This window comes from Genypterus blacodes, unplaced genomic scaffold, assembly GCF_046128005.1.
Source record: "Genypterus blacodes isolate CSIRO-AG114 ecotype Tasmania unplaced genomic scaffold, CSIRO-AGI_Gbla_v1 ptg000053l_1, whole genome shotgun sequence".
NCBI lineage: Eukaryota > Metazoa > Chordata > Actinopteri > Ophidiiformes > Ophidiidae > Genypterus > Genypterus blacodes.
In genome coordinates this window covers 2,394,068-2,417,978 of record NW_027466865.1, presented here as the reverse complement: position 1 = coordinate 2,417,978, position 23,911 = coordinate 2,394,068, and the positions used below count along the sequence as shown (strand labels likewise).

At 42.2% G+C, this 23,911-nt stretch overlaps 1 protein-coding gene across 9 annotated transcripts in view; it reads left to right on the top strand.

Moving 5' to 3' along the window:
• Positions 1 to 23,911, top strand: part of LOC143001206 (ral guanine nucleotide dissociation stimulator-like) — a 41,073-nt gene that overhangs the window by 4,831 nt on the left and 12,331 nt on the right. The window contains exons 1-3 of one of the 9 annotated variants that reach the window (XM_076150674.1): positions 2,354 to 2,574; positions 22,480 to 22,784; positions 23,582 to 23,656. In XM_076150674.1, the coding sequence (XP_076006789.1) occupies positions 2,479 to 2,574; positions 22,480 to 22,784; positions 23,582 to 23,656 (476 nt within the window). In that variant the 5' untranslated portion in view covers positions 2,354 to 2,478. Of the gene's footprint in view, positions 1 to 2,353; positions 2,575 to 6,613; positions 6,739 to 11,723; positions 12,133 to 22,479; positions 22,785 to 23,581; positions 23,657 to 23,911 lie in introns of those variants that run through there. The other 8 variants (XM_076150672.1, XM_076150676.1, XM_076150669.1 and 5 more) reach the window with 8 other exon arrangements.

Here is a 23,911-nt window from a genome sequence, read left to right as displayed (position 1 = left end):
GAGGCGATATCACAATATGAGCACCGAACGCTGCCGTTTGAAGGGAAAGATGTCTATGATGAGCCCTTATTCACTGAGAAACACTGACCTACAAATTGCACAGAAGCAATTTATGGCTTAAAAGTTCTGAGTTTTTTATATTCCCTGCCACAGATGCTTGAAATCCTAAATCTCACGCATATGTCAATCAAACGCTCTCAGTAAAGAAGGTTGACGATGCAGCCACGTGCTGCACGAGTAGACGCGAGTGCTGCAGTGTGTTCACAGAAAAAAACAAGCATACACTTACGTCAATGAATCAGGGAGCTCAATCAGAGTGTCCTGATGTATTTCCTGTTCGTCTAACACCCATTTAAGTGAATTGCTAGGGAGGAATAAGAGGATTTCCAGTGTCCATCCCTGCAGCTCCATCACGCCTAAGGCCAATGTGAGCCACAATCTCAAGAATGAACCTTTTGTCGTTTCAGTGGGCAACAGTGTGAAGTCGCAGATCACATTTCAAGATATAACAAAAGGAAATGTGACAAAGGGCAGAAAGGGGTTCAGGCTGAAACGGGGGAAAACTGTACAATTGTACCGCAAAACCTGTGCGGCTTGATTTACAGGCTGTCTAGACTGGATTGAGAATGTTGCTATCTTGAGGAGCAATTTCCAATGTGCCTATAATTACTTTGTCTTCTAAAACAAAATTCACTCTGCCTCTTTCTAGTAATTATTGCAAACACACCTCAAATCTCTCTTAGGGCAAACTGGGACTGTATTCAAGTTCAAAGGTGACATATTATCCATTCAGCGGGTCTACTTTAACCCTTTATAGTGCTTTAACCTCTGCTCTGCACTGCTGTTACACTACTGTGCAGACTTGAGGCAAAACAGACCTAAAACGCTCTGTTTTGACTATGTGGGCGTGTCTATCCAGGTGTGCGCACATGTGTCCCCGAGTGGCATCAGTATGTTATGGAAGTAAGCAACCAATCATGCAAGTGTTCTAGGCAGTCCTATAGGTTTGGTTTACCGTCAACATCATTTTGCTACATTGAGAACTCCAACCTCCACTATACTACAGAGAGTCATTAACGGAGAACTCCATTAAAAGCTGCACAGTTTCACCTTTTGATGAAGAACAGGGAACAGCCACGCAAACAGAAGCTTAATGAAGCTGTAAGGAAATGTTAATATTCACCCGACATCTTTGATAACAAGAGGGAAGGATTTTCAGATGAAGAGTGCAGACTTCCATTGGGGGGGTTTAGATGCATGAGCCTGTGAAGCAGTCAGTCTGCTTCATCTTTAATGAGCTCACGCAGACAGTCTGGCTCTGCAGAAGCCAGCAAAACAGGGCCACACTTTCTCTCTTGATTAAATCGCTGCAGCATTATGAACCTGCAAAAGAGTCGGACGGCGACCAAAAGCCTCCCTGCATTTTTATCTCCTCACAGACGTTTTGTTTTCACTCCCCATTTGTGTCTTTGCATCTTCGTTCACTGAGCAAGGACGAGCTAATAAGTTGTTGGCTTCGGTGCAGGAAATGCCTCCGTGTTGTCCTTTATGAGGCTGTTTTTGTTACATTTTTGGCGTTTTTGGTTCAGCCTGTAACAAATTCCATCTATTATCTTTTTATCTTATTCCATCTTTATTGTATTAAAAAAGATTCTCACGTTTCAGATGAAGTTGAACCTTAAATACCGATGCATCATTGCACTTTTACGCTGCTGCTATTTAACATAAACTACTGTAGCTCTTTGGCCCTCTGTACAATTCTACATTTGATTGCATTTAGGTGGCTACAAAAGCAAAATAACAAAACAACCAAGTGCGCTCTCTTGCAGATTTTGCACAGTTCATCCTTTTACAAAGCCCTAATATCCTCAGATAAGATTCAAATAATCAGCCAATTGGCAAAGTCTGTGTCTCTCCAGATACGGTGAATCATTATGAAATCATACCCAGATCCTGTTTCAGAGGCAGATGAAAAGAATTCTGCTGGTTGTAATTTCTTTCTACTCGTGTTTTGCTCACTGGATAACATGAATATTTAAGAGGATAGCACAGTTGTACCGGTGCTCTGCCTGCACTCCCTGCCTGCGCTCTATTTCAATTCTTTGTTCCAGCCGCTCTTCAAGACGTATGCGGTGTTCCGGCAAGTCTGAGCACTTGCCCAGTGTTGCTGTGAGGTTGGGCAATACCTCCAGAGAACGGACAGACGAGAGGTTTTCCCTGGTGACGGAAGAAGGGAGGTGGTGGGAGGGGAGGGGGGGACTAGAAGAGGAAGAAGGAGGGAGGGCGAAGCAAGGGGGAGTAGAGGAGGAGGTAGTGGTGTTCCTCTTTTTCTCTGAGACGTGTTGGTCTCAGTCTTCGAAGCAGAATGAAGGAACAGCAGCCAGCTGTTGGACGTGCTTGTTGATTTATTTTTTTTGTTGTTGTTGGTCTGTGTTTGATGCGAGTGGAAGCTGCACTGTGTGTTTGGTGTGGAAAACCATGGAGACCAAGTCCCTGTTCAGCCTGCACAGAGCTCTGGCTCAGCCTGTGAAGATGTGCATGTTCGATTTCCCCGTCACCATCCTGGATGATCTGGTGAGCCCCGCCACTGTGTGTGTGTGTGTGTGTGTGTGTGTGTGTGTGTGTGTGTGTGTGTGTGCGTGCTTGTGTTTGTATGTGAGAGAGAGAGTGAGAGAGATCAGGAGAAAGAGAGAGGGAGTGTGTGTGCGTGCGTGAGACATCTGATTGTGTACAAGTGTAAACGCGTATGCAGCATTATAGAATGTTTCTGTGTGTGTGTGTATGGTTTCACGTCTACATACTTGTGTGCATCTATGGGTGTGTGTGTGTGCATACTGCGTATAATGTGTTGAAGTATTTATAGCACTGTGATCAGGGTTTCTTGTATGTGTGTGTGTGTGTGTGTGTGTGCTTTCCTTTAAGAAAGAAACAATGGTGCTGCACTAAAGATCCATATACATGCAGATGCTTCTATGTTACTGTACAATAGGATGAGAGCCAGTAATTCTAGAAGACCCCTGCTCAAGTGTACACACTACATTCTGACCGTGTGTGTGTCGGCATGTAGTCACACCTGCGGACTTGTAGCGTGTGTGTGGTTCACAGTGTAAACCTCATGTAAAGGTGATCAATGTGTCAGTTAAGTGTGTGCTTTGCGACAATATTGGTTCATCTGAAGCTATTTCCAGTCACTTAGGTGTGTGTGTGTGTGTGTGTTGCTCCTGTGATCATCAGGTGGCGTCTCAAACTCTGGGGTCACTTATTTCCGACACTACATCGCACCTCAGTTGTCTTGTACGAAGTAGGAGACAGGTGTTGGCCTTTGCTCGCGCTTCATGTTCAAATTGATCGTCTTCGCCCGCCTAATCAAGCCAAATAAGAGAATAAAAGAGTTAGATGAATTATTCCCAACAAGCTGAGCCTCCGTGTCGCTGCTGCCACCGATCCATCACACCTAGGCAACCGTCTCCCTCCAGAGGAGACCGTGTCCTTTGATGTGTGACATGTTTGGTCATGCTTGTAATATTCCCACAGCGTCTAATAAGTGGGATCCTGTGTGAGTGTGTTAATAAATCCTGTGAGTGAACGCCCCCCCCCCCCTGTCTGTGCACTTAGTACAAATACAAATACAAATGGTTGTGTTTCTGCTTGGCTTTGAATGAAAGTGTCCATGTTAATAACTGAGACAGACATAAACTCTAGAGGGTTTTCTGTCTTTGCAGTCATTATTGCTGTGCCCCCCGTCCTCCCCTGCTGATTGGTTTTGGTTTAATTAGTCCTTTAACAGACTAAGGCGTATAGATTTTAGACTAAAATGGGCCTTAACGGCATTTCCTGGGCAACATTACAAAACTGAAGCATTATCATTGGCACATTTACAGCTCTGGCCCATATCTTTAGCATCCCCAGCTGTTTGTTCATGTTTAAACACAGAATAATGCATTGTTGTATTTTTTGTATTTAACATTTGTCACTTTCAAAGGTGTGTGTGGAGTTAGAGAATGGTTGACCAGAATGGTGCATTCATGTACGTACGTCAATGTTCCAACAATGACTTCTCTCAGAGGGCAGCTTGTGATGGAATGCTGCATCTGGTAGCTTGTCCAGTGTCTAAGGCAGTTAGACGCTAGAACTCAATCCATTATTCTGTAATGAAAATAATCGTTTCCTTGCAGTTGGACAAAAGAGCAACTGCCTCAGAAAACAAAGAGATTATCAACCACAAGTTCAGGGAAATATATATATATAAAAGTGTGTTTCATAACAGATTTGAAAAAAAATGCACTGAAGTTCTGTTAAACCAATAAGATCCAGAACCAATTTTTCTTTTCACAAAGTCATTTTCCAAGAACTTGTTGCATGTGTATTACTAGAGCTGAGTCTCAGTGAGCTGCTGTCGGACTCAGAGCTCAGAGCTGAGTCTCAGTGAGCTGCTGTCGGGCTCCGAGCTCAGAGCTGAGTCTCAGTGAGCCGTGGTCGGGCTCAGAGCTGAGCTGTAGATTACATCCGGCTGCAGTTGGCATGAGAAAGCGTTTTTAAATGGCGAGCTGGGAGGAGCACCTGAATGGCTCTGCTGGCTGAAGTAAAGGCAGAGGATAAATCCAGAGGAGCAGCGAGCGGACAGGGGGCCTCTGTGCTCTCAGGGTTTGCTTCTCCGGGTGTGAATGGGAAGCTTCTTGTCTCTGCCTGTTACTGGGAAACTCTATTATGGCTTTTATTTCCCAGAGCAACAGAATGTGTGGGTTTTTGAAGAAGGAAAACACGACTTTAGCCCCACTTGGACTGAATTCTATCTCCAGGGAATGGTAATGATACATGCATTGATCATTGATTTGAATCCTATCCGTACCCAATACTGGAGATTCTTCTCCCACATCACACTCGTGATTACAGCCCCTATGGTTTTTTGGCACCATTCTAACTTAAATTCAAAGTGTTTGTGAGTTTACTGTGACAAAGAAAAAAGAAAGAAATTGAAGAGTTTACTAACCTGATGGATGCCAACTCGTTCTCTCCCCTTTTTCTCTGGCAACAGCCTCTGGATCTGTCACTTTGTCTCCTGCTGGCACTGCTGCTGTGTGTGAGCAGGGAACTTTATCTGTTCCCCACAGTGAGAGAATAATTGCTCATTTCTGTCTGCCAAATGAAACAACATTGGCCAGACAATAGCTGATAGAGTGCTTTAAATCATTTTTGGTTACATGCCAAAGTCAGGTTTTCAAAGCAGGTGGACTCGATGAGTGCGGACACGTTTAGACGCTCAGATGGATCGGTTCAGTGGTTCTGCATCTCCTTCCATCTGTCTCTGCTCCACCCACCCCTGATTACCTTAATCTGGTGTGTTTACTTGTTCAATAGTTGGTTCCTCGCAGATCTTCATTGGTTAAACACATCTACACACACATTTAGTTGAATCAGATGTGGTTAAAGCAAAGATAGAATATACAGCACCACTCTATTAAGGGCCAGAATTGAAAACCACTGGATTAGTTGATCACAGAAAGTTAAAGGAGACATATAACACAGATTTCTATTGATTTATTTATATTTACAATCTGTCTTAACGTCTTTTCAGCACTTTAGTGTGTAAAACGCACCCTGATCCATTCCTGTTGCGTCTTGCTGTTTCACACTGAGTGAAAACCCTGAGGCGCGCTCCGGAAAAGCTTCCTCGCCTCTGATTGGCCAGCTGCAACATGTTGGCTGCTGGCCAAAGACTGGCTAGCGTGTCTTGTGCTTTGTGGTGGCATAACCACTTCCATTACATGTTGGTGTCAACAAAGAAAGTGTCAATTATGAAAGTACAGGTCTAACAAAAATAAAGCTTTTGTGGGTATTCAGCTGTGGCTTTGCCTTACTGGATGCATTTCTATAGATGTGAATGTGCAATAAGTATTCCTTTCTAGTATATTACATTATAAAAAAGTGGGGGGAATATCAGTTTTGATATTTCAACACTTGCAGTCAGCTGTAAAGGGTCATGGCTGATATTCACTCTTTGCAGCCTTGAAAATTTGAAGATTTGCTCTGTTTTGTGGTTCATGTTGTAAGTGAAAAACAGGAACTCCTTTAAAGGTTGAAGTGTGTTTATCATTGAGATCAGCATCACTGCAACACGTGTATAATGCTCTATGTTTTTGTAAATGATAACCGGCACTGAAAAACAATCCAAATGTCATGTTGTAACCTGTGGTAACCCGTGGTAACCTGTTGTACTTTCCCACCTTGCTGCTGCCGTTAGGGTTTCTCAGGGAATTCCCTTCGAAGATTGCTGTTTTATTCTTTGCTTTCATTTTCTGTTCAGCTGCCATAAACTTGTCACTCCAGAGTATCACCGCGTTGTCGTCGTCGTCGTCGTGTCTGTTACTAAGAACTTTGACTTTGTTCGCCTTAGGCAGACCCGGAGAAAGAGCCGAGCTTCGGGAAACGTGTTTTCTTTTCACCTTTGCAGCTAAAGTTAATTTTTTTCTAGTGTTGTTCCGTACGTGTTGACACAGCTGGTAAAGTAAACATGTCATCTGGAGAGCGCCAGAGGGGTTAGGCCAATCTGTGACAAGGGGAGTGGGAGCTCTGGAGGCTTGGTCGCTGGTTTAACCACCCTGATCTCGTCGGATCCTGTGGTTGCGGGCCGTGATGTGGCGCTGGAGCTGGTGGACCTGTGGACTGCTGCTGAGGCCGAGTCTCTGCTGGAGTGGCCAGGATGTTTACTGGAGAGGCAGGAGGGACAGACACAGACAGGTCGGCTTCATCGCCTCATTATAAGACTGCAAATTCATATTTACAATTCCACAGATGAGTCTAATGTTAATTATATGTTCTTACTTTGAGGTCATTGGACAGACATTATAGAGTTAGACACGGTACTGTTGTGATCAGTTCTTCACACAAACGAACCTGCGTGACTATAGGACCATAGGACCAATTTGATAAAATCTCAATCTCAATAATAATCTGTCCAAACCTCTGAGCCAGGATCCACGTCTTGGACATCATTAGTACATAGCTGATTTCCTGTGGAGCTTCGGTAACGATCGTGATCTTAAACCCTTGATTCTGCTTCATGTGCTCAGTTTGCTGCCCACTGAGTGCAGAGTTCACCTTCGCACTCCTGTGGCACAGAAATAGTGAAGTGATATTGATCAGGTTCAGTCACCGGTTTCAAACTCCAGTCAGACGTTTCACAGGCAGTTAGTGTTACAGATGGACATTTCCTAGTGTCACTGTTTTTCAAGTGTCATTATGGTACTCAAGTTCAAACAGGCCCGACCTCACCCGACTGTTGTACACTTGCTGTAAACACACACACATACACTGTTGGTTTGACTGTTAATCCAACATTTTTGGTCTTGAGTGGAAGTATCTGTATCCTCCCCGTATCAGCTTGTGTTTCCTCGACGTGTTCCTGTTTCCTGTCATGGACACTTGAGCCTACATGAATTTTAAACTTTAAATTGCCAGTGGATGTTCGTCTTTGTGTGTGTGTGTGTCTTTGCACTGTGCTTCAGCCCCCTGCAGCTCAGATGCATTTGTATAGACCCCATAGCTGGATGGATCTATATCATTCTTGTGTTTGTCTCTGGCTTTTGTATTCTCAGACATTAATTTTGCGCATTCGCCAATTCCTCCACCTCGTCACAGTCTAAATTCATTAAAACCAAACACCACTCACAGAAACTTTTTATCCTCTTCCATCTTTAATAGCAGCACCAGCAGCAGCTGACAGTTATTGGCTCTGCCGACAGAATTTTAATTTTTCAGCAATGTGGCTTTTGTGGGGAGCATTTGTTCACTCGTGCCAAAAGCTTCACTCTAAACACTTTCATTCAACCTCAAAGTGATATGTTTGGTTTTGTCTGACTCACTGGCTGCATTGCAGACCTGTTAACCCTCTCTGAGCCGGAGTTTCTCGGGGTAGAGTGGGGTGTAATCAGCCTGCGATCTAGATTATTGACCTAAACTCACACCAGGGCACCACATTTCAGAACTTTGAGTAGCAGCATGGCCATTCCCCTCTTTGAAGAGTCACGAAGTATGTTTCCCCTGCGTTTGGTTGGAGTTCTCACCACAGCACCTGTCAACCGTCTTGTCGAGCTGCCGTCTGTCTCGGCTGAGATAACCAGCGTCTGTGACGGGTACTGAAGAGGCAGACAGTTATCACAGCTGATCTGCACTAGGTTCAACACGATGTCTTCAACAGGAAGCCTGAGCATTGTTAAATGTTACTAGCAAATATGATTCACACCAACATCTGAAAATCCAGTCTGAGGCAAATTGGATTTCTTATTATTCTTATTTCTTATCTTTTATTTTGTAGTCGTAGTTCGTCAGAAGAAGAAATTGCCTGCTGCAGATTTAAATTGCCTCATAAACCTGATTGTCTCCGGATGGATTATAGAAGTTTAACGTTTTATAATCAATTTATTTTAGTGTATTTGCCTGTTTATTCTCTTGTGTAATGCTGCACTCAGTCCATGTCGGCCTCTGTCATTGGCTTTTAGTCATGAAGGGTTTATTGTTTGTAGAGTTGTGGGGAACATTGTGCACCTGGCAGCTGGCCAGTAAAACCACAGAGCTGGCCACCACTGGGTTGGGTTCCATTGGACTGACTGGGTGTGAAGTGCCTTGCTCAATGGCAGTATTTAGGAGTTTGAGATTTGTCTTCTCCAAACCTTCTTCTGCTAAGATTGGAACTGGCAACTAATACTTTTACGAATACTTATGTTTTCTTTATTGATTAATCTATCAGTATTTTTTGATCCGTTGTGTAGTTTGTGAAATGTAATAAAACTATCAAAAGTTCAGGCTGTAAAGGAGCCGGCAGAGTTGTCCACAGAGGAAAATAATAAACCAAACGTGGAAGATGATGTCATGCAACACATGGGAAGGCAGTTTTAGGTGGTAAACAAATAACAAAACTGTGAAAATGAACTTTAACATCCACAGTACACTGGTGCACATCTTGAGTTTGTTTGTGTGTAAGTTGGTATGTGTGTGTATGAGTATATGTGTGCATGTGCTTATGTGTTATTGTGTGAGAGAGAGAGTAAGATGCAGGCTGTTCTCGTCATCCTCCCCGAGGAGAAGTAAAACCTGTGGAGGAACTGCCAGAGCCCCGGCAGCAGCAGAACAAAAAGCTCTGTTATTGATTTCCAGCAGATGGAAGAAGTGTTTTAGTTAAATCACTGCAGACTCAAAGTTGGCGCCCCTTCCCGCTCTTAGACATCTCCAGGATTGAGCCCATATGGCAATTGGCTTTTTGGAAGATGTTTGTGTCCAGCTGCACATAGATGCTATCATGCACAAGAGTTAAGTAGCTTTACATTTAACTCTTTGTGCCCTTTAATGTCTAAAAAGTTTTCCATCAGATTTTCCTCTCAAAACGTAAACTTTTAGATTTAGACCATCATGCGACCATCCTCTAAAACTTCCAACTGAAACTAAGCACATTTTTAAGAAGTTTGTATCTGGACCCACTCTAGTGTCTGTAACTTAAGTAGATATAAGAACATACTATTTATTTGATACTATTGATTGTTTTAAGTACACATATGTGTTGTTTTAATATTTCATGATTTTGTATATGGCTTTCTTAAGTATCTGAAATAGCTGCCAACCTTACCAATATTTTTGCCATTGGTGAGTTTCTCATCTTGTTCAGGCTTTTTATACTTGACAAGAGGCCAGTAAATGTTTAAAAACATTGATAGCTTCCACTTATCAAGGTCTTTATCAGCTCCCGGAAGTCGATGGTGGTGAAATACTTCCTCACACTCGCCAACTTTCTGTCTCTCCCTTCCTGTCGGTTTTTATGCGGGCGGGCGGGCGGGCGGGCGCACGCACACACACACACGCGCACACACACACACGCGCACACACACGCGCACACACACACACACACACACAATCCTCTATTCTTCAGCTGGTGAATTATGTGATGAGAAAGGCCAGTGGGGTCAGACATGTTTGGGGTTGAATTGGCCCTCACTGGTGAATTTGTTCAATCACTTTCACACTTTTGCTGTCAAAAAAAGGAGCAAATTATCATTATTACTAGAAGAATTTTATGGAAGGTATAATTTGTTGAATTTTGAATTAACTTTGTCACGTTACAGTGCCCAGTGTAGCAACATCAGCTTAAGTATTTGTTAAATTACTGTATTTGTTTAAATACTTAAGCTGCCAATTTTATAGAATCATTACTTAAACTTTAAGTAATGATTCTATAAAATTGGCAGTCCTTTTATTCGGATGATGTACGTAGTTTCAGCCACCTGTTCATTCTCAACACTAACCAGTAGGAGGCGATGTTAGATGACAAATCCACTAAGGGTCATTCATCTCCTGTGGCACGTCAAAAATCCTCCCATCTTGCATCTCTGCCTTCAGAATAACCTTTTTGTTATATAAATGGCAGCTAAAAAGGGAGTTATGGGTAATGTTAGTAGGAGTAGTAGTAGTATTATCTCTCCTGCTTACGGTTGTTGGTTGGCGTGTGTTATATTTGAGGCGTCAGAATAATACAACATAAAAATCTGATCATTTAAAGAGTAAATGTAAAATACATGAAAGACAATTACGTGATAAGCACAGATACACTTGATAATGAACATAGATAAAGCCTCTTCACAGAATAAAGACAGGTAGAAGCACCAGTTATACCCAGTTTATTAAATGAAGTTTGGTTAGAGGTAACTGTGGCCATGAAGGGCTCCTCTATCTAACATTTCTGAAATGAATGATGATCAGAATCCTAATTTTCCAAATAACTTTCACTTGTGGAGAATTGTCCATCTGTAATTCCAAACCACCGCAGTACTGGCTGCAGTTCAGGCCCTGCATACACTTGAGATTGACTGAGGCACACAACAGGGAATGATGGGTATTTACAAATGGAAAGAGTCCCAGTTTTCCAAACAATTTCTCCTTGTGGTGGAGGGAATCTTAAAGGTGCAGTCCAAAGATTCAGAAAAGCTAGTCTTACTCCAGATTTATATAGTTTCACATACAGTTCACTAGTTAGCCATAATATAATTTTATCACCTCGGTGTGTATAAGTTTGTGTATAAATGGAAATGTGAGTGAAATTGAATGTTAACTTTTAAGTCAGTGTGCTGCCATAGTGAGAGAACAGAAACACACACACACACAGCTCATCATTTCCCAAACGCATGACGTAAACCTGCAGGAGTTGAATGGTGCCTTCAGGGACTCATCGTAAATATGTTTATTTAGATTCTAAAAAAGACTGGCCTGTATAGAGAATAAATGGTTGTGTTTCTGGCTACACATCTGTTTGAAACCGCAATACATTCACCATACATTAGATTGATGTGATGGCCGGGATCGAACCGGGAACCTTCCAATCCTTGGGTGGCTACTCCACCTTCCTGAGACCCTGATAAATGATAAATAAAAATAACATTCTATGACCCCATACATAGCTTTTGTATGAAAAGGACAATTCAGATGTTCCTTTCCCCTAGTCAGAGGCCCAATTTTTATTCATCCTAAATTATGCTAAGAATGTATTTGATTTTGTTGTTGTCATTGGACATGATCCTTGATCACAGATAAAACAGTTAATCGAGTTGGACATAGTATTGACAATAGTTCTGTCTGGTATGACTTCGCTTTAACCAGAACAAATTCAAAGCCTTCAAAGATGAAACGGCCTGTACAGTATGTAAATCCTCCACTTCGTTAAGGTATATGATCGTAACCAATCCTGATGCACTTGAAGGCAGCACAGCTCTGTGGGCGGAGCTTAGAAACCCCCCAGTCTGAGTCACGGTAAGAGAGGAGCGATGATACAGCAGAGCCGCAACACAACACACACACGCCCGGTAAAAAGTGGAACCAGCGCGTCTGTTCTGATTCAGAAAAGCGTAACATTGACAAACATGAGCGTAACGCGGTTGTGACCGACTCGGGCTCCGTGGCTCCATGGTCTGTCTCCCGGGGATGCAAACCGAGGCTCACAGCCTCAAATCGGGACAGCTGCTGGAGATGTTTGACGCTTCGTGGAGGGTGCGGAACATTTGGGACGGGGTGAGGCTGGAGGTGACTGAAGACCCCAGCCCGGTGGTCCTGCACAGCTTCACGCATCTGGACCCCGATCTGCCGCTGCTGGAGGTGAGCAACAAGGCCGGGGAGCTGACAGTAGAAGGGCGAATGGTAGGCGGAGAGGAGAGGCGGTTGCTGTCCGTTATGTTGTGATTAGAGAGCTGGGTGTCCTTGGTGTCGGTTTGAAGTTGAACGAAAAAAATAGAAATGCTTTTAATGACCACATCTGTTATCAATAAGAAATAACGTTTATCGGATACGTGTTCAAAACAGCGCGTCGAAAACTCTCAGAAGAGTCATAGAAATTCTCAGTGGTTAAAATCTGTATAAATAGAACAAAGTTGGATAATCAATCTATGGGCTAATCAATCATACTTAATTTATATGGCACTTTTCAATTTACAATAATAGGAAAACAATCCAGAAAGAAAAAAAAATAAAACAAAGACACAAATAAATGGACAAATAATTCAATAAAATCCAATTAAAAGCCAGACTATGAAGATAGGTTTTGAGATTGCTTTAGAAGATACAGTATCAACATTATAACGTCATTTAGAGGAAAAGTGGTAGTAATAATAATAATGTGGATGTACCAAAAATGGTATAATGGCCTTTTTGTCTTAGTTTGTTCACAAACCTAATATCACTTTCTACCGATAATGTCACATTTCCTATTTTCCACTGTGTTGCCTTCCTCATGACCCTGAGGTTAGCTGTAAAACGACATAAATGTTCTTTTTTATGGATTAAGCGAACGATTATCTACACTTAACGCTTGCAGGAGCATGAGTAATCATATTTATTGGTCCTATACAAAGAGAAGATGTAATTGTAACTGATCCCACATGGAGACAGTTCAGGTTTAAGATGACTCTTGAACAGTGAGGCGTTGCTTTGTCATCTTTCTTTACACACCGTGCTCATTTCTTGCTGAACAGATTTTCCGGTATTTTCAATTAGTTTTAGTTTTAGTTTTAGTTTAGAACTGCCCCTAAGCACCAAATTTGGCCCCTAGTACCAATTTCATTTAATAGATTGCCAAACTCCTTGTGATGTATTGGTGACCTGTCCAGCGTGTTTCCTGCCCTTCATTTAACGCAGACTGGGATATGCTCCAGCCCTCCCACAATCTTAGGATAAGCAGATATAGAGAGGATGGATAGATGGTTGCCAAATCCATGTAGGTGTGGCCTGTTTGACACAAACTGCCATAACTGTGAGATTCATTGCACAAATTCTGTCAAATATTGGTGAATGGTGCACATACAACCTGAGCAATTCTGACAAATGTATATATACAGTAAATTAGAGTTGGTGGACCAATATAGCCTCTGTGTGTTTTTGATCTGGTGTTTTATTGGTATTCTTTAACAAAATGAGTCCAGGCTAGATAAGTCAAGCCTATTATTGAATCCTTTATCTCTCTCTTTACATGTCCTGAGCTCAAAGCAGTAGGACTAGTTTGTTGTCTTCATCTGACCTCCTCCTGCTACTGTACGTCTCTCTGCTCTAATCTAATCCTCTCCTCTAACACAATTACCTAATACTTAATCCCTGCCTGTGGAGGTGAAGGGGCTTCCTCCACAATCGCCTCCTTTCTTCCTCCTCTGAGATGAATGTTATTTGATGCTGTGGTTGTAACAGTATGTAAGGTCACTGGAGCTAATGGGGCGGTGTACAGTCATTTGTTGATCCCCTCGGCTCCATGTAACCAACAACAGAATTTAACCTATATATATCATATAGTCCCAGGGGATCGCATGGCTTTGAAATGGGGGCTTTGACACCGGATCATGTAACTGCTGTGTAATACTTTGGCAGAAAAATGAAGCTGTGCATGTGCAGTTTAAGTCTTTCTCTCTTTGCAGTTTGGTATCGGTAGGTTTGCTGTTTGGGGCGTCAATGAATGAACAGCATGTATCCCAGCTGGCCGCTTCTATGTTCAGATAGGAAACGAGTGAATATATTTCAAAATATGCACAGATAATGGAGCCTTTTAGTTTTATTTTGTAGGCAAATAGGGCAGTGAAGAGAGATAGGAAGCCTGGGGCAATATGACAGGCAACCAAAGTCAAGAGACTGGAACCAGCGATGTTGTATTAGGTATGCTTCTTCTCTTCTTCTTCTCTCAGCGTTGTCTTTGTTCATATTGGAACATTTTCAAGCTGTGTTCCGAGTCTAAACTCTTATCTTATTTTCTTTCAATGTCCTCATGTCTATTCTTGGAAGTGACACATTCACTACCAATATGTGATGCTACACAGTTACAGTATCTGTGGTTTCTCCTACTCGTTGGAAGGCCCCAAGTAACAATGGGAAATAATTAACTCAGTTTCAGCAGTATTTCCATTTGCGTAACACTACAGTACAACACAGTGCAGCTATAATGATTATGAAATACAGAGTCTCACATGTAAATACAGCTGCACAGAAAGGAGTTATAAATCAAAACGATCCAATGATTTATCGAGGTTTCCTCATTTTTCGTGATGGACATTTGCATGTACAGTCCACTGGTTGTCTCATGAATGATATGAACCATGTAGCCCAGAGCTACAGTTTGAAATGCGACTCCAATCAGCTCTGTGCTGTGGACACTAATAAGAAACTGTCAGATCTGAAAAACTTGTTGGCCTCAGGGTAAGAAGTTGAATCAGGACACAGAGATCAAAGAGGAGCATTTCTCTTGAGAGGCTTAGGGCAGAAGTTTGAACGATCTTCACAGCTAGAAACAGGAGCTGGACCATCCTGACTCGGCACAGAAGAGCTTTTGTTGGTGCAGCTTCGTCCAGTGGAGATGAGAGTCAAGTATCAGAGCAGAGATGGCTGCTGGGAGTTCAGCGTCAGACTGGATGACAGAAACAGACAGACAGTGGTTGGAATGTGAAGGCCTGATTCCTGGAAAAATACTTAATTCAGTTCTTAAATCAGTTTGTTGCTCTGCCTGGTCTGTACTCACCGCCTGTACGTCTGGTTTGGTCTAAATAGGACAGAAAGAAACTCTAAATGACATTCTGACTGAAGTTTATTTATAGAAATCCCTTATTCAGAGGCAGCGTTCACTCTGCAGCTCTGTGTCCCAAGTCAAAGCTGCTTTCCCTCATGTGACACAATGTTGGTGAAAACAACAGCAAGCTGCCTTTAAAAAATTTCCTATCTGGACCTGAGGAATGCAGCCTACACACTGCTTAAATCAAAATGTGTCAGTGCTGTCTCCTTTATAAATCTTACACAATTAAAACCCAAAGTAAATTGTTGTGATTTTTCCCACAATTTGCATGGAAATCATGATTTTACTAGACTACTACTAGAGAGAAAGCCAAACTGTTTATTACAGAAGCATTTGAAGAGATGCTCTAATGGGTTAAACCTGAAGGGCTTAAACATAACTGAATAGTTAAGAAAAATAGAGAGATTTGATATCTTTTATACACCAGTTAGACTCCTGTCCAGATGTCTGTCTGTTTGCAATACTGAGTAAATTGTAGAACAAAAGCGACATAGATAGATATCTTGAAGACGGCAACATTCCTGAGCTAACATGTTTTACATAAATCAAGTGAAAAGTTCACCATGTAAACGAGAGATAGTTTATCACAAAGGCCAAGAAAGTGCTCTGTTTACCAGAAGAGCTGAATGAGAACAAGGTCATGGCTAAAGCTTTGTTAAACACGGTGAAGACACGCAGCATGGACACAGCAGGATTTGGACTGAGCAGCAGGATTGAATAGTTCATGTAGTGGGGCTGCACTGTCTATGGGAGAGGTGTTTGGTTTGTTAATGAAGAGACAGTAAAGGTAAAGTATAGTATGAAGTATAAAGGATAACATTTCCTCTCATTCTCCAGCAAAACAAGCTGACACAGCAGATTTTCTTCTTTTCATTGGCATGGCTGATAATTAGCTCTTCTTCATTCTTTGTAGCTGCTTGTCTCTTATCGCACAGATAATTTTGGATTTTATCTTTATCTTATTCTGTCAACATTCTAAAAAAGCATTTTTGTGAAATCTTTGTTTTGTTTTGGGATATCTTCTTCAAAACATGTCCATGACTACTTCAATACGCAAGGACAGCATGTTCTAATATTGATGTCAAAGGTCAACCTAGGCTTGTGATATTGGTCCTGGAATGGAATACTGTATGCTGATTGGAACGGTTTGGAACTATTCTTCAAGTTGAGCAAAATCTGGCATCGCATCAAATTAAAAGCTCTTACAAACATTGTGGTTATTGATCAGCTCACATGATTGCAATTTTGCACATTTCTGGAGGATGTCTCATAAACACACTTAGAATAGGACCTAAGCAAAGCCAACAGCAGCCGGCTACAATGCACGCAGGATAAGTGGAAAATGGAAGCGAGATGATGGAAGTGGGTCGAGGTCACTGCCAGGAGCCAGTAGGACTTAAATGAAAGCTGCAAGGTCTATAGCTCCACTGATACTCCTACATGCGTGTTAGTGATGAATATCAGCTGACAATGCGTCTGGAATTGTATTACTAATACCAGACAAACAGTAAGCCAAGGACAGAACTGCTATTAAGCCAAGGGTGTCACATTTATATGACAGAAAACAAAATGAAGAGCGGAATAGAATCGGTGTTTAGGGAAAGAGGTGTTTTTTTTTTTCATTGATTTTGTAAGTGATCCAAATTCAGTCTTTAGCAGCTGAAGTTAAAATCTTCTGATATTTAATTTCTTCATTGATTGGCATTCTAGTTTCACTGAATTTACAGTTATGTCGGACATATTCCATCACTCAACTGCGCCCTTTAAACTCTCATTCACAAGCTATATGTGAAAGTAGGTGATGGCTGACTGTGTGATTAGCTGCACCCTCGGTTAATTAGGCGTTCGTTTTACACAAATTGCGAACGTGCAGCGATTCTCTCAACGGGACGCAATTTGTGTGTTTGTATTTACACATGGCCCTCTGTGAGTGACTCACTTCAATGCCTTGCTCTAGAGCACACAACCACGACTTCCCTTGCGCTAAGTTATGTAGTATCTCAGCAGGCAAACAACAACATATCCACCCCCTTTGGCTTTTCAGTTCCAGTATTTACACCGTATGAGATTGATCTAAACTTTTGGTCTCCCCACCCACCATCCACCCCCTCCCAGCTCTTGCCCCCGATCCAAATGATCTCACTGGGTTTCAGCGCTCATTGTTACCGAGGGGAAGTCACTGGCTTGTGCTACAGGCTTGTAATGGACTCGCTCTATTGTGGTTCTTTGTTTAGTTGTTGACTGTTGTCAGGGCAGGTTTTCTCTTTCTAGCGGGAGTTTCCTGTAGTTCAGGGGGCTTTTCTGACACTCTGTTTTGGTCACCAGCTGTACCGTCGGTATCGAAACAGGTGTGCTTTCTCTCGGTGAACGCCAGATTTGGCATGCATCACAAACACACTCACAAGAGACACTGTTTGGCCTCCGGGGGGGTTTGGCTGGGAATCAAGGCGTACTTTCTGTGCCTGTGTGTTTGTTTTAGTCTGTTCCTACGCCAGGTAGCTATTTATAAAGCGAACACGCGATCAGGAATAAAGATGGGAGGTTTCTTCTGCAAGATAAGCGTCCCTTTGTTTCTATGTGAAGAAATACCATTTTGTCTCTGGCCTGATTTGCAGGGTGAGCCATCAGGGCGGGGATGGAAATTTGTGAGGTGTTGACATTGATTCATTCATATGGGATGTAGATATGGGTTTTGGTTTTTAAAGTGTGATTTCCGAAGCTAGATTGGCTCATTTTGCATTGCATTTCACAAGAATGCTTGTCTGAAAAAAACACGCTGATGAAGTTTTAGGGTCAGTTGTTGTTTTGGGCTTATTTTCCTTTTAATTGATAATCGATATTAACAACATATGTGCATGTTAGATTTCCCTGTAGGTTTGAGAGGTTAGGTTTTGGTCTCACGGTAGCTCTGGTTAGAGATACAAGACTGAGAAGGACAACATCCATCAATCCATTCTCTGTATCCACCTATCCTGTCCAGGGTCGCAAGGGCATTGGAGCCTGCCCCCTTCGGTCAATGGACGAGAGGTGGGGTAGAAACGTGACAGGTCGCCTCTCGCAGGGTAGGAAAACATTGAATGGCTACTAATTAAACAGGAAAATCGAAGTAAAACAATATAGCCATTCTATTTAACCTTAATTCAAACCTTTCTCTGTTCGAGCTCATCTTACTCCGTTTCCTTCCCCTGAAAAATGATTTCCTCTCATTTTCCTCCCTCGGACTCGCCGTTCTTTGCTGACACATTTGATCAACTCACATTCCCTCAGCCCACATATACATTCATGTCGGAGATGGTGTAGGTGAATATAGTTCCGATAAGTGCTAGCGAGCGAGGGAGCGAGTGAGTGAGTGAGTGTGGAGGAGGCAGTTCGTGGATGCCAGACATTTCTGTAGACCCTAATGCTTAAAATGTGATGCTAATACACACGTTTTATTCAAAAGCTGACAGAATGCAGCATGGAACAGATGGAGGAATGATTATCTTGGCTACATCCTATCAAAACCATACATTTACATTCATGTTATTTGGCAAGACAAGAAAACCTTCATGTTAGATTTATATATGTAGGAATAGGATCTACAATTTCAAGGATTTCAAATGGTTTACGTCTTGACTGTCAAAGTTGAGTGGATGTGACTCATTCCTCAAAAGATGCTGTAGCTCATGAATGAATGAATGAATGAGTCTATTTTAACCAAACTTGAACCATGTTAACTATGGAACGGAACACGGTACACATCAAAAGTGTGTTGGTTTGTCAGTAGGGGAGGATAAGGGTGATAATGGTGTAGAATTGATAGTAACCTGTTAAATAAAATCATTGAGAGAGGGACTCATAATCGGAGGACTGCTCTGTCTTGGCGGTGGTATGTGCTCTTTGCGTGCCTTCTAGTTTCTCTCTGTTCATAGCCAGAATAGTGAGCAGTGAGTGAGTCAGTCTGAGGGAATGTGTTACAGATCTAGATTAGAAAGAAAAGAGCAGAGGGGGTGTAAGTGAAGCTTCTTGTCTGTTGTTTAGCGGGAGTTCCTTCTCATTTCCACAGATACTGGCTCCCTGGAGCTCTCTGTCATCACCGCAACAGCAATTCCGCCTAAAAAGGCCCCTGTGATGCCTCCACCACAGACCAGCTGCTCCTCACACACACATCACAGACCACATGCACGCGTTTCCACTCTTACCGTTACTGCACCTTTCTCACTGGAGTTATCATTATAGCAGAGCTTTGACATCAGGACCCGTGTTTAGTCTGTACTCCTGGTTATTGTCAGCTTTTTATCTTATTTTCAACAGCTTTTAATTTGTGAAAAATCAATGACATCCAGATACAGGTATTTTCTTGAGTCATACAAAGAAAGCTACCTTTTAAATAATGTTGAAAACAGTTCATAGAACAAAAGGAACAAACTAAAGAAAGCGATAAACCAGATTGATCTAAGTTTGGGCTGGAAAACCTGAAATCAAATGCAGAATTTGTGGCAAAAACCATTGAACTAAGGTAACATTGAGGCCATATTTGCTCTAGATGTGGACTTCTTAGACTACAGCTGACCTGGAGAGATTTGAGTCAATGTTTCTATGATGGCTTTGGTTTCAGTGTTAGTTGGACTGGAATCAAGTTCAAGACTGGATTGTTCAGCAGTTGGATCGTTGTCCAACTGCAACTCGGGTTACATTGTAAGGGGTCACACTTTCTCTCCACATGTTCCTCACACAGAGATTTCACCTCACAAATGCTCGGAAAGATGATGGAGGATAACTGTGGCTTGTTCTGTAGATGTAAACACAAAATCTCTAAAGTTGTGTAAAGCTTAAGTCTTTTTGTAATTGAACTATTTCCTGTTTTAAGGTTCTCGGTAGGACTCACTTGTTTCTTGTGTTGCGAGTGATGAGTAATAGGCAAACTTGTTCTTGAAACTTGATCTTTACATCCTTTTAACATGTTCTTATGTGCCTTAACGTTATTTAGGATATTTGGTTCGTGGTAATAGGCATAAATGTTTAATTTAATTGATTATTCTTTACCTGCACTCTGGGCATATTTCCACTCACTGCGGCTGCTGCTGCTGACATATGGCGCTCTTCCCTGCACTTATCAGTGTGTTCCTGAGCTTCCTTTTCCTTTCCTTTCTTGTACTCTATGAATCGACAGCACTCAGATCACATTTGGTTGAAGTAGTGAAAGCCCTGTACTTTTTGGTTGGACTCTTTGGTCCGCATGGTAAAGCTTGTTCTCCCTTGATAAGGCTGAAAAGGAGTATTATGGTGTGAATTGAGAGAGTGGACAGCGAGGCTCTGCCCTTGAGAGCTGCATTTTTCAGGGTTTGAGGGGATGGCAGCTCTGCCTGCGCTCTGGCTGATAAGCTCCTCTGTGCTGTCAAGGTCCTGTTACAGAGCTGCAGCTGTGCCGTCACCATTACACTGGACAGGATTTACGGCAGCCAAGGGGTTTCTCCTCTCCACATTTATCTGTCGACACACACACACACACACACACACAACCTGTAAGGGTCGCTGAAGTTCAGGGCCAGTTCACATGTACAGTACGTCTTTCCTGTCAGAACCACAGTGAAAAAATGTGGTAGTTGAGTTAGTTTATCATTAGTTTAGTTTATTTAAATATTCTGATGGTAGTAGATGAATCTAAATGAGTGCTTGGAAGTGTCATTAATGCTGGGCCTTTAAAACAAATCTGTTTTTGTTGGAACTATTAAATGCTTCATCAGTGTGTTTTTGCCATTTTTAACTCTATACTTACTTTTGCCAAAAGGTACATATGATACGATATGAACTGTGTGTGCAGTTAAGAACACACTCAAGCATTAAGTCAGACTTTGTTTTACTCTGTGCTACTACTATGAATCTCTTTCTACCCATAATCCCCTCGTGTGTTTGGGTTGTTTCCTGTACCTCTCCCTGGATTATGCTCTTAGTCATGGTGAACTACTTGTCACTGTTTTATCTAAGCTAAAAGAAGACACCACCGGGTTTGCTTTAACCACTCCAACTAAATCTGCTTGTTGTGAAAGAACCATAATTGTTAGGATTTGATACTCTCACTCCATTGGAATGAGATAATAAGCCTACATTTATCCTCTTATCTGTGTTCATCTTTATCATGTTTCTAACAAGAACGTTCCAAGAACAGCATGTGAGCGTGAAGATAATTTATCAGTCAGTGCCTAAATTCAATGCCATCCTCATTTGCGGTTATCGCCATGGAAACTACTCACAACAGAAGGACTGTAACGACTGCAACATTACCAAACTGCTCTTGAGTAAAAGCAGGCAGGGAGACGGGGGAAGTACAGTAATAGAAGCTGGTGACTAATGCTGCCTGGCTACACTGCAGGAGCCATGAGAGATGAGGGGAGCCAAATGACATGCCATTCCCTCATCAAGGCCTCCACTTAATGATACAGAGCTATTTAGGTTAAAACTGTACAACAGGCTCAGGCCGGAACATTCACGGTTCATTTGTCAACACCATTAATTCAGATGTGACGAAGCACATGGTGTTACATTTTCAAATATGCGTGTCATCATTTAGATACAGTAACTTGTATTTAGAGAAGAATCCAGCGCGAACACGTTTCATGCTGGTGTATTTTTGCTCCATCTCTAAAAATACACATTCAGGAAAGGTTAAGATTTGCATTCCCGTCACTTGTTAGAAGCTACAAGGATTATTTTGCGAACAGGTTTTCTCGTAATTAGTAATGCAGTGTTTAGCTGCTGTTGCATAACAATCAGCACGCTAAAGTGGGATAAATGCATGAAGGAGGATTTGTACGATTGCTGTGGCAGCCGTGATGATAAATGACTCATCACTGCAGACATTGTTGTTATTTTGATGCTGTTTTTTTCCCATTTTTAGGTGAGAAACAACAACAATAAATGCTTTCATGGTGGCACGTATCTGCCGACAGAGCTCTCATTGATGCACCAAGCAGGTTGTGTTAATTCCCTGTTGGGCATTTACAGGCTCCGGCTTGTATTGTTGTGCCAGTTATCCAGTAAGCTCTGTTTAGCAACAGGGCTTTTGTTTGTATGGCTATGGACACGCACATGAGTATGAGTCAGAGAGAGATGGACCAAAGAGAAGACTGTGTTTCTGGATCCCAGGTCACGCACATGGTCATAATTGAAGGGTGTTGTTCCAAAATAAGATAGTGGAAATATCTAACTGGGATTTTCATACGAGGAAGATGTTCTTCAGTGTTTCTTCAGTTTAAACATAAAGTAGATATTTTCAGAGTGGTGGCTACTTTCATATAATAATTTGCAACATAAAATTGAAGGACATAACCATGCTTCTTAATGTATGTATCCAAGAAATCTCTTCAGTGACATAGCAGATCCACGGGGACTTGAAATCTTAAATTCCATCTTTTGTATTGCAGAGCTCGACGCAGGAGATTGGCGAGGAGGCTGAGGAGGATGCCATCTTCACCATTACACTGAGGAAAGTGCAGCTTCACCAGTCGGCGAGTAAGGGGCAGCGATGGCTGGGCGTGGAGACGGACTCGGCTTTGAGTCTCTATGAGACCTGCAAGGTGCGGACCATTAAGGCCGGCACGCTGGAGAGGCTGGTGGAGTACATGGTGTCTGCGTTCAGGGGAAAGGATTCCACTTACGTCACCATATTCCTCTGCACCTACCGCTCCTTTGCCAGCACCAGACAGGTGCTTGACCTCCTGCTCAACAGGTAAACACGTGCGGTGGATATTTTCATATGTAATACGACCGCTGGACAGACACTATAAACGTATATACAGGAGCTGTGTTCAGTATTGAGCCATCCATTACACATGCTGCTCTGTGAATTATAGCTAGTCTTCTAACGCCGCAGCAGAGGATGTTAAGGGCTGCGGGTTAAGTCTTCAAAACATCTGTGAGGAAAATAAGAAGCTACATGGTGTAAAAAAAACAGCAGTAGGAAAGAGAAAAGAATGGAAATAAATGAAGGCTGTGGAGTTCTGACCACAGATTTTTGCTCTTTTTCTGTTGGCAGAAAAGAAAATCACAGCCATCTTGAAGTGACAGGTTCATGCACACATTAGCTATTTAAGATCACAGACTGAATGAATGAATTTTTTATTGGGATTTTGTATGAAAAGCCCTTAACAACTTAACAGCACTTACAGATCTTCCGCAGCAGTTAAGCATTAGTTCTTTACTTCTTTTTTTTCCTGATATCATTGATATAATGTTGCTATGGGAACAAGGAAGTGCAAAAACCAAACCAAATTGGTCTTTGTCCAGTGTCATCTATTTCTCAATTTGGATTATAATGAGCTTCTGACCAGCTGTCAGTCAAACACTACTATAGTCAAAATGTCTTCTTTCGATCCACTGTGAGTACAAATAAAGTAAAAGTTAACAGAAAAAAATTGACTTTCCTGTCGTCTTCCCTGCCACCTTTTTTGGGAATATATACAATATATTTATTTGTCATATGCTGTAATTTGTTGTTTCATTACGACTTTTCTGTTTCTGTTGTAGATATGCCAAGCTCCAGAACGTGCCTGCAGCTGCTGCACACAGAGTGTCCCAGGATGAGTGCACAGAGCTGAGAAAGTAAGTCCAGCGTGACCTTCACATCTCACTCGTCTCCACGAGTCCAAGGTTTCTGCAGTAGTTTGATAAAGAAGAAGAAGAAGAAACTTTATTGGGTTAAATCACATGCGAACACGTCAATTTGAAATTTGCCCCTCTTACACACATGCGCATTAAAGAGGGGTCAACGCAGGACCGTGGAGCAGTTTTGGGGGCTCGATGCCTTGCTCAAGAGCAACTCGGCAGGGCCCTGGAGGCAAGCTGGCAACTCTCCAG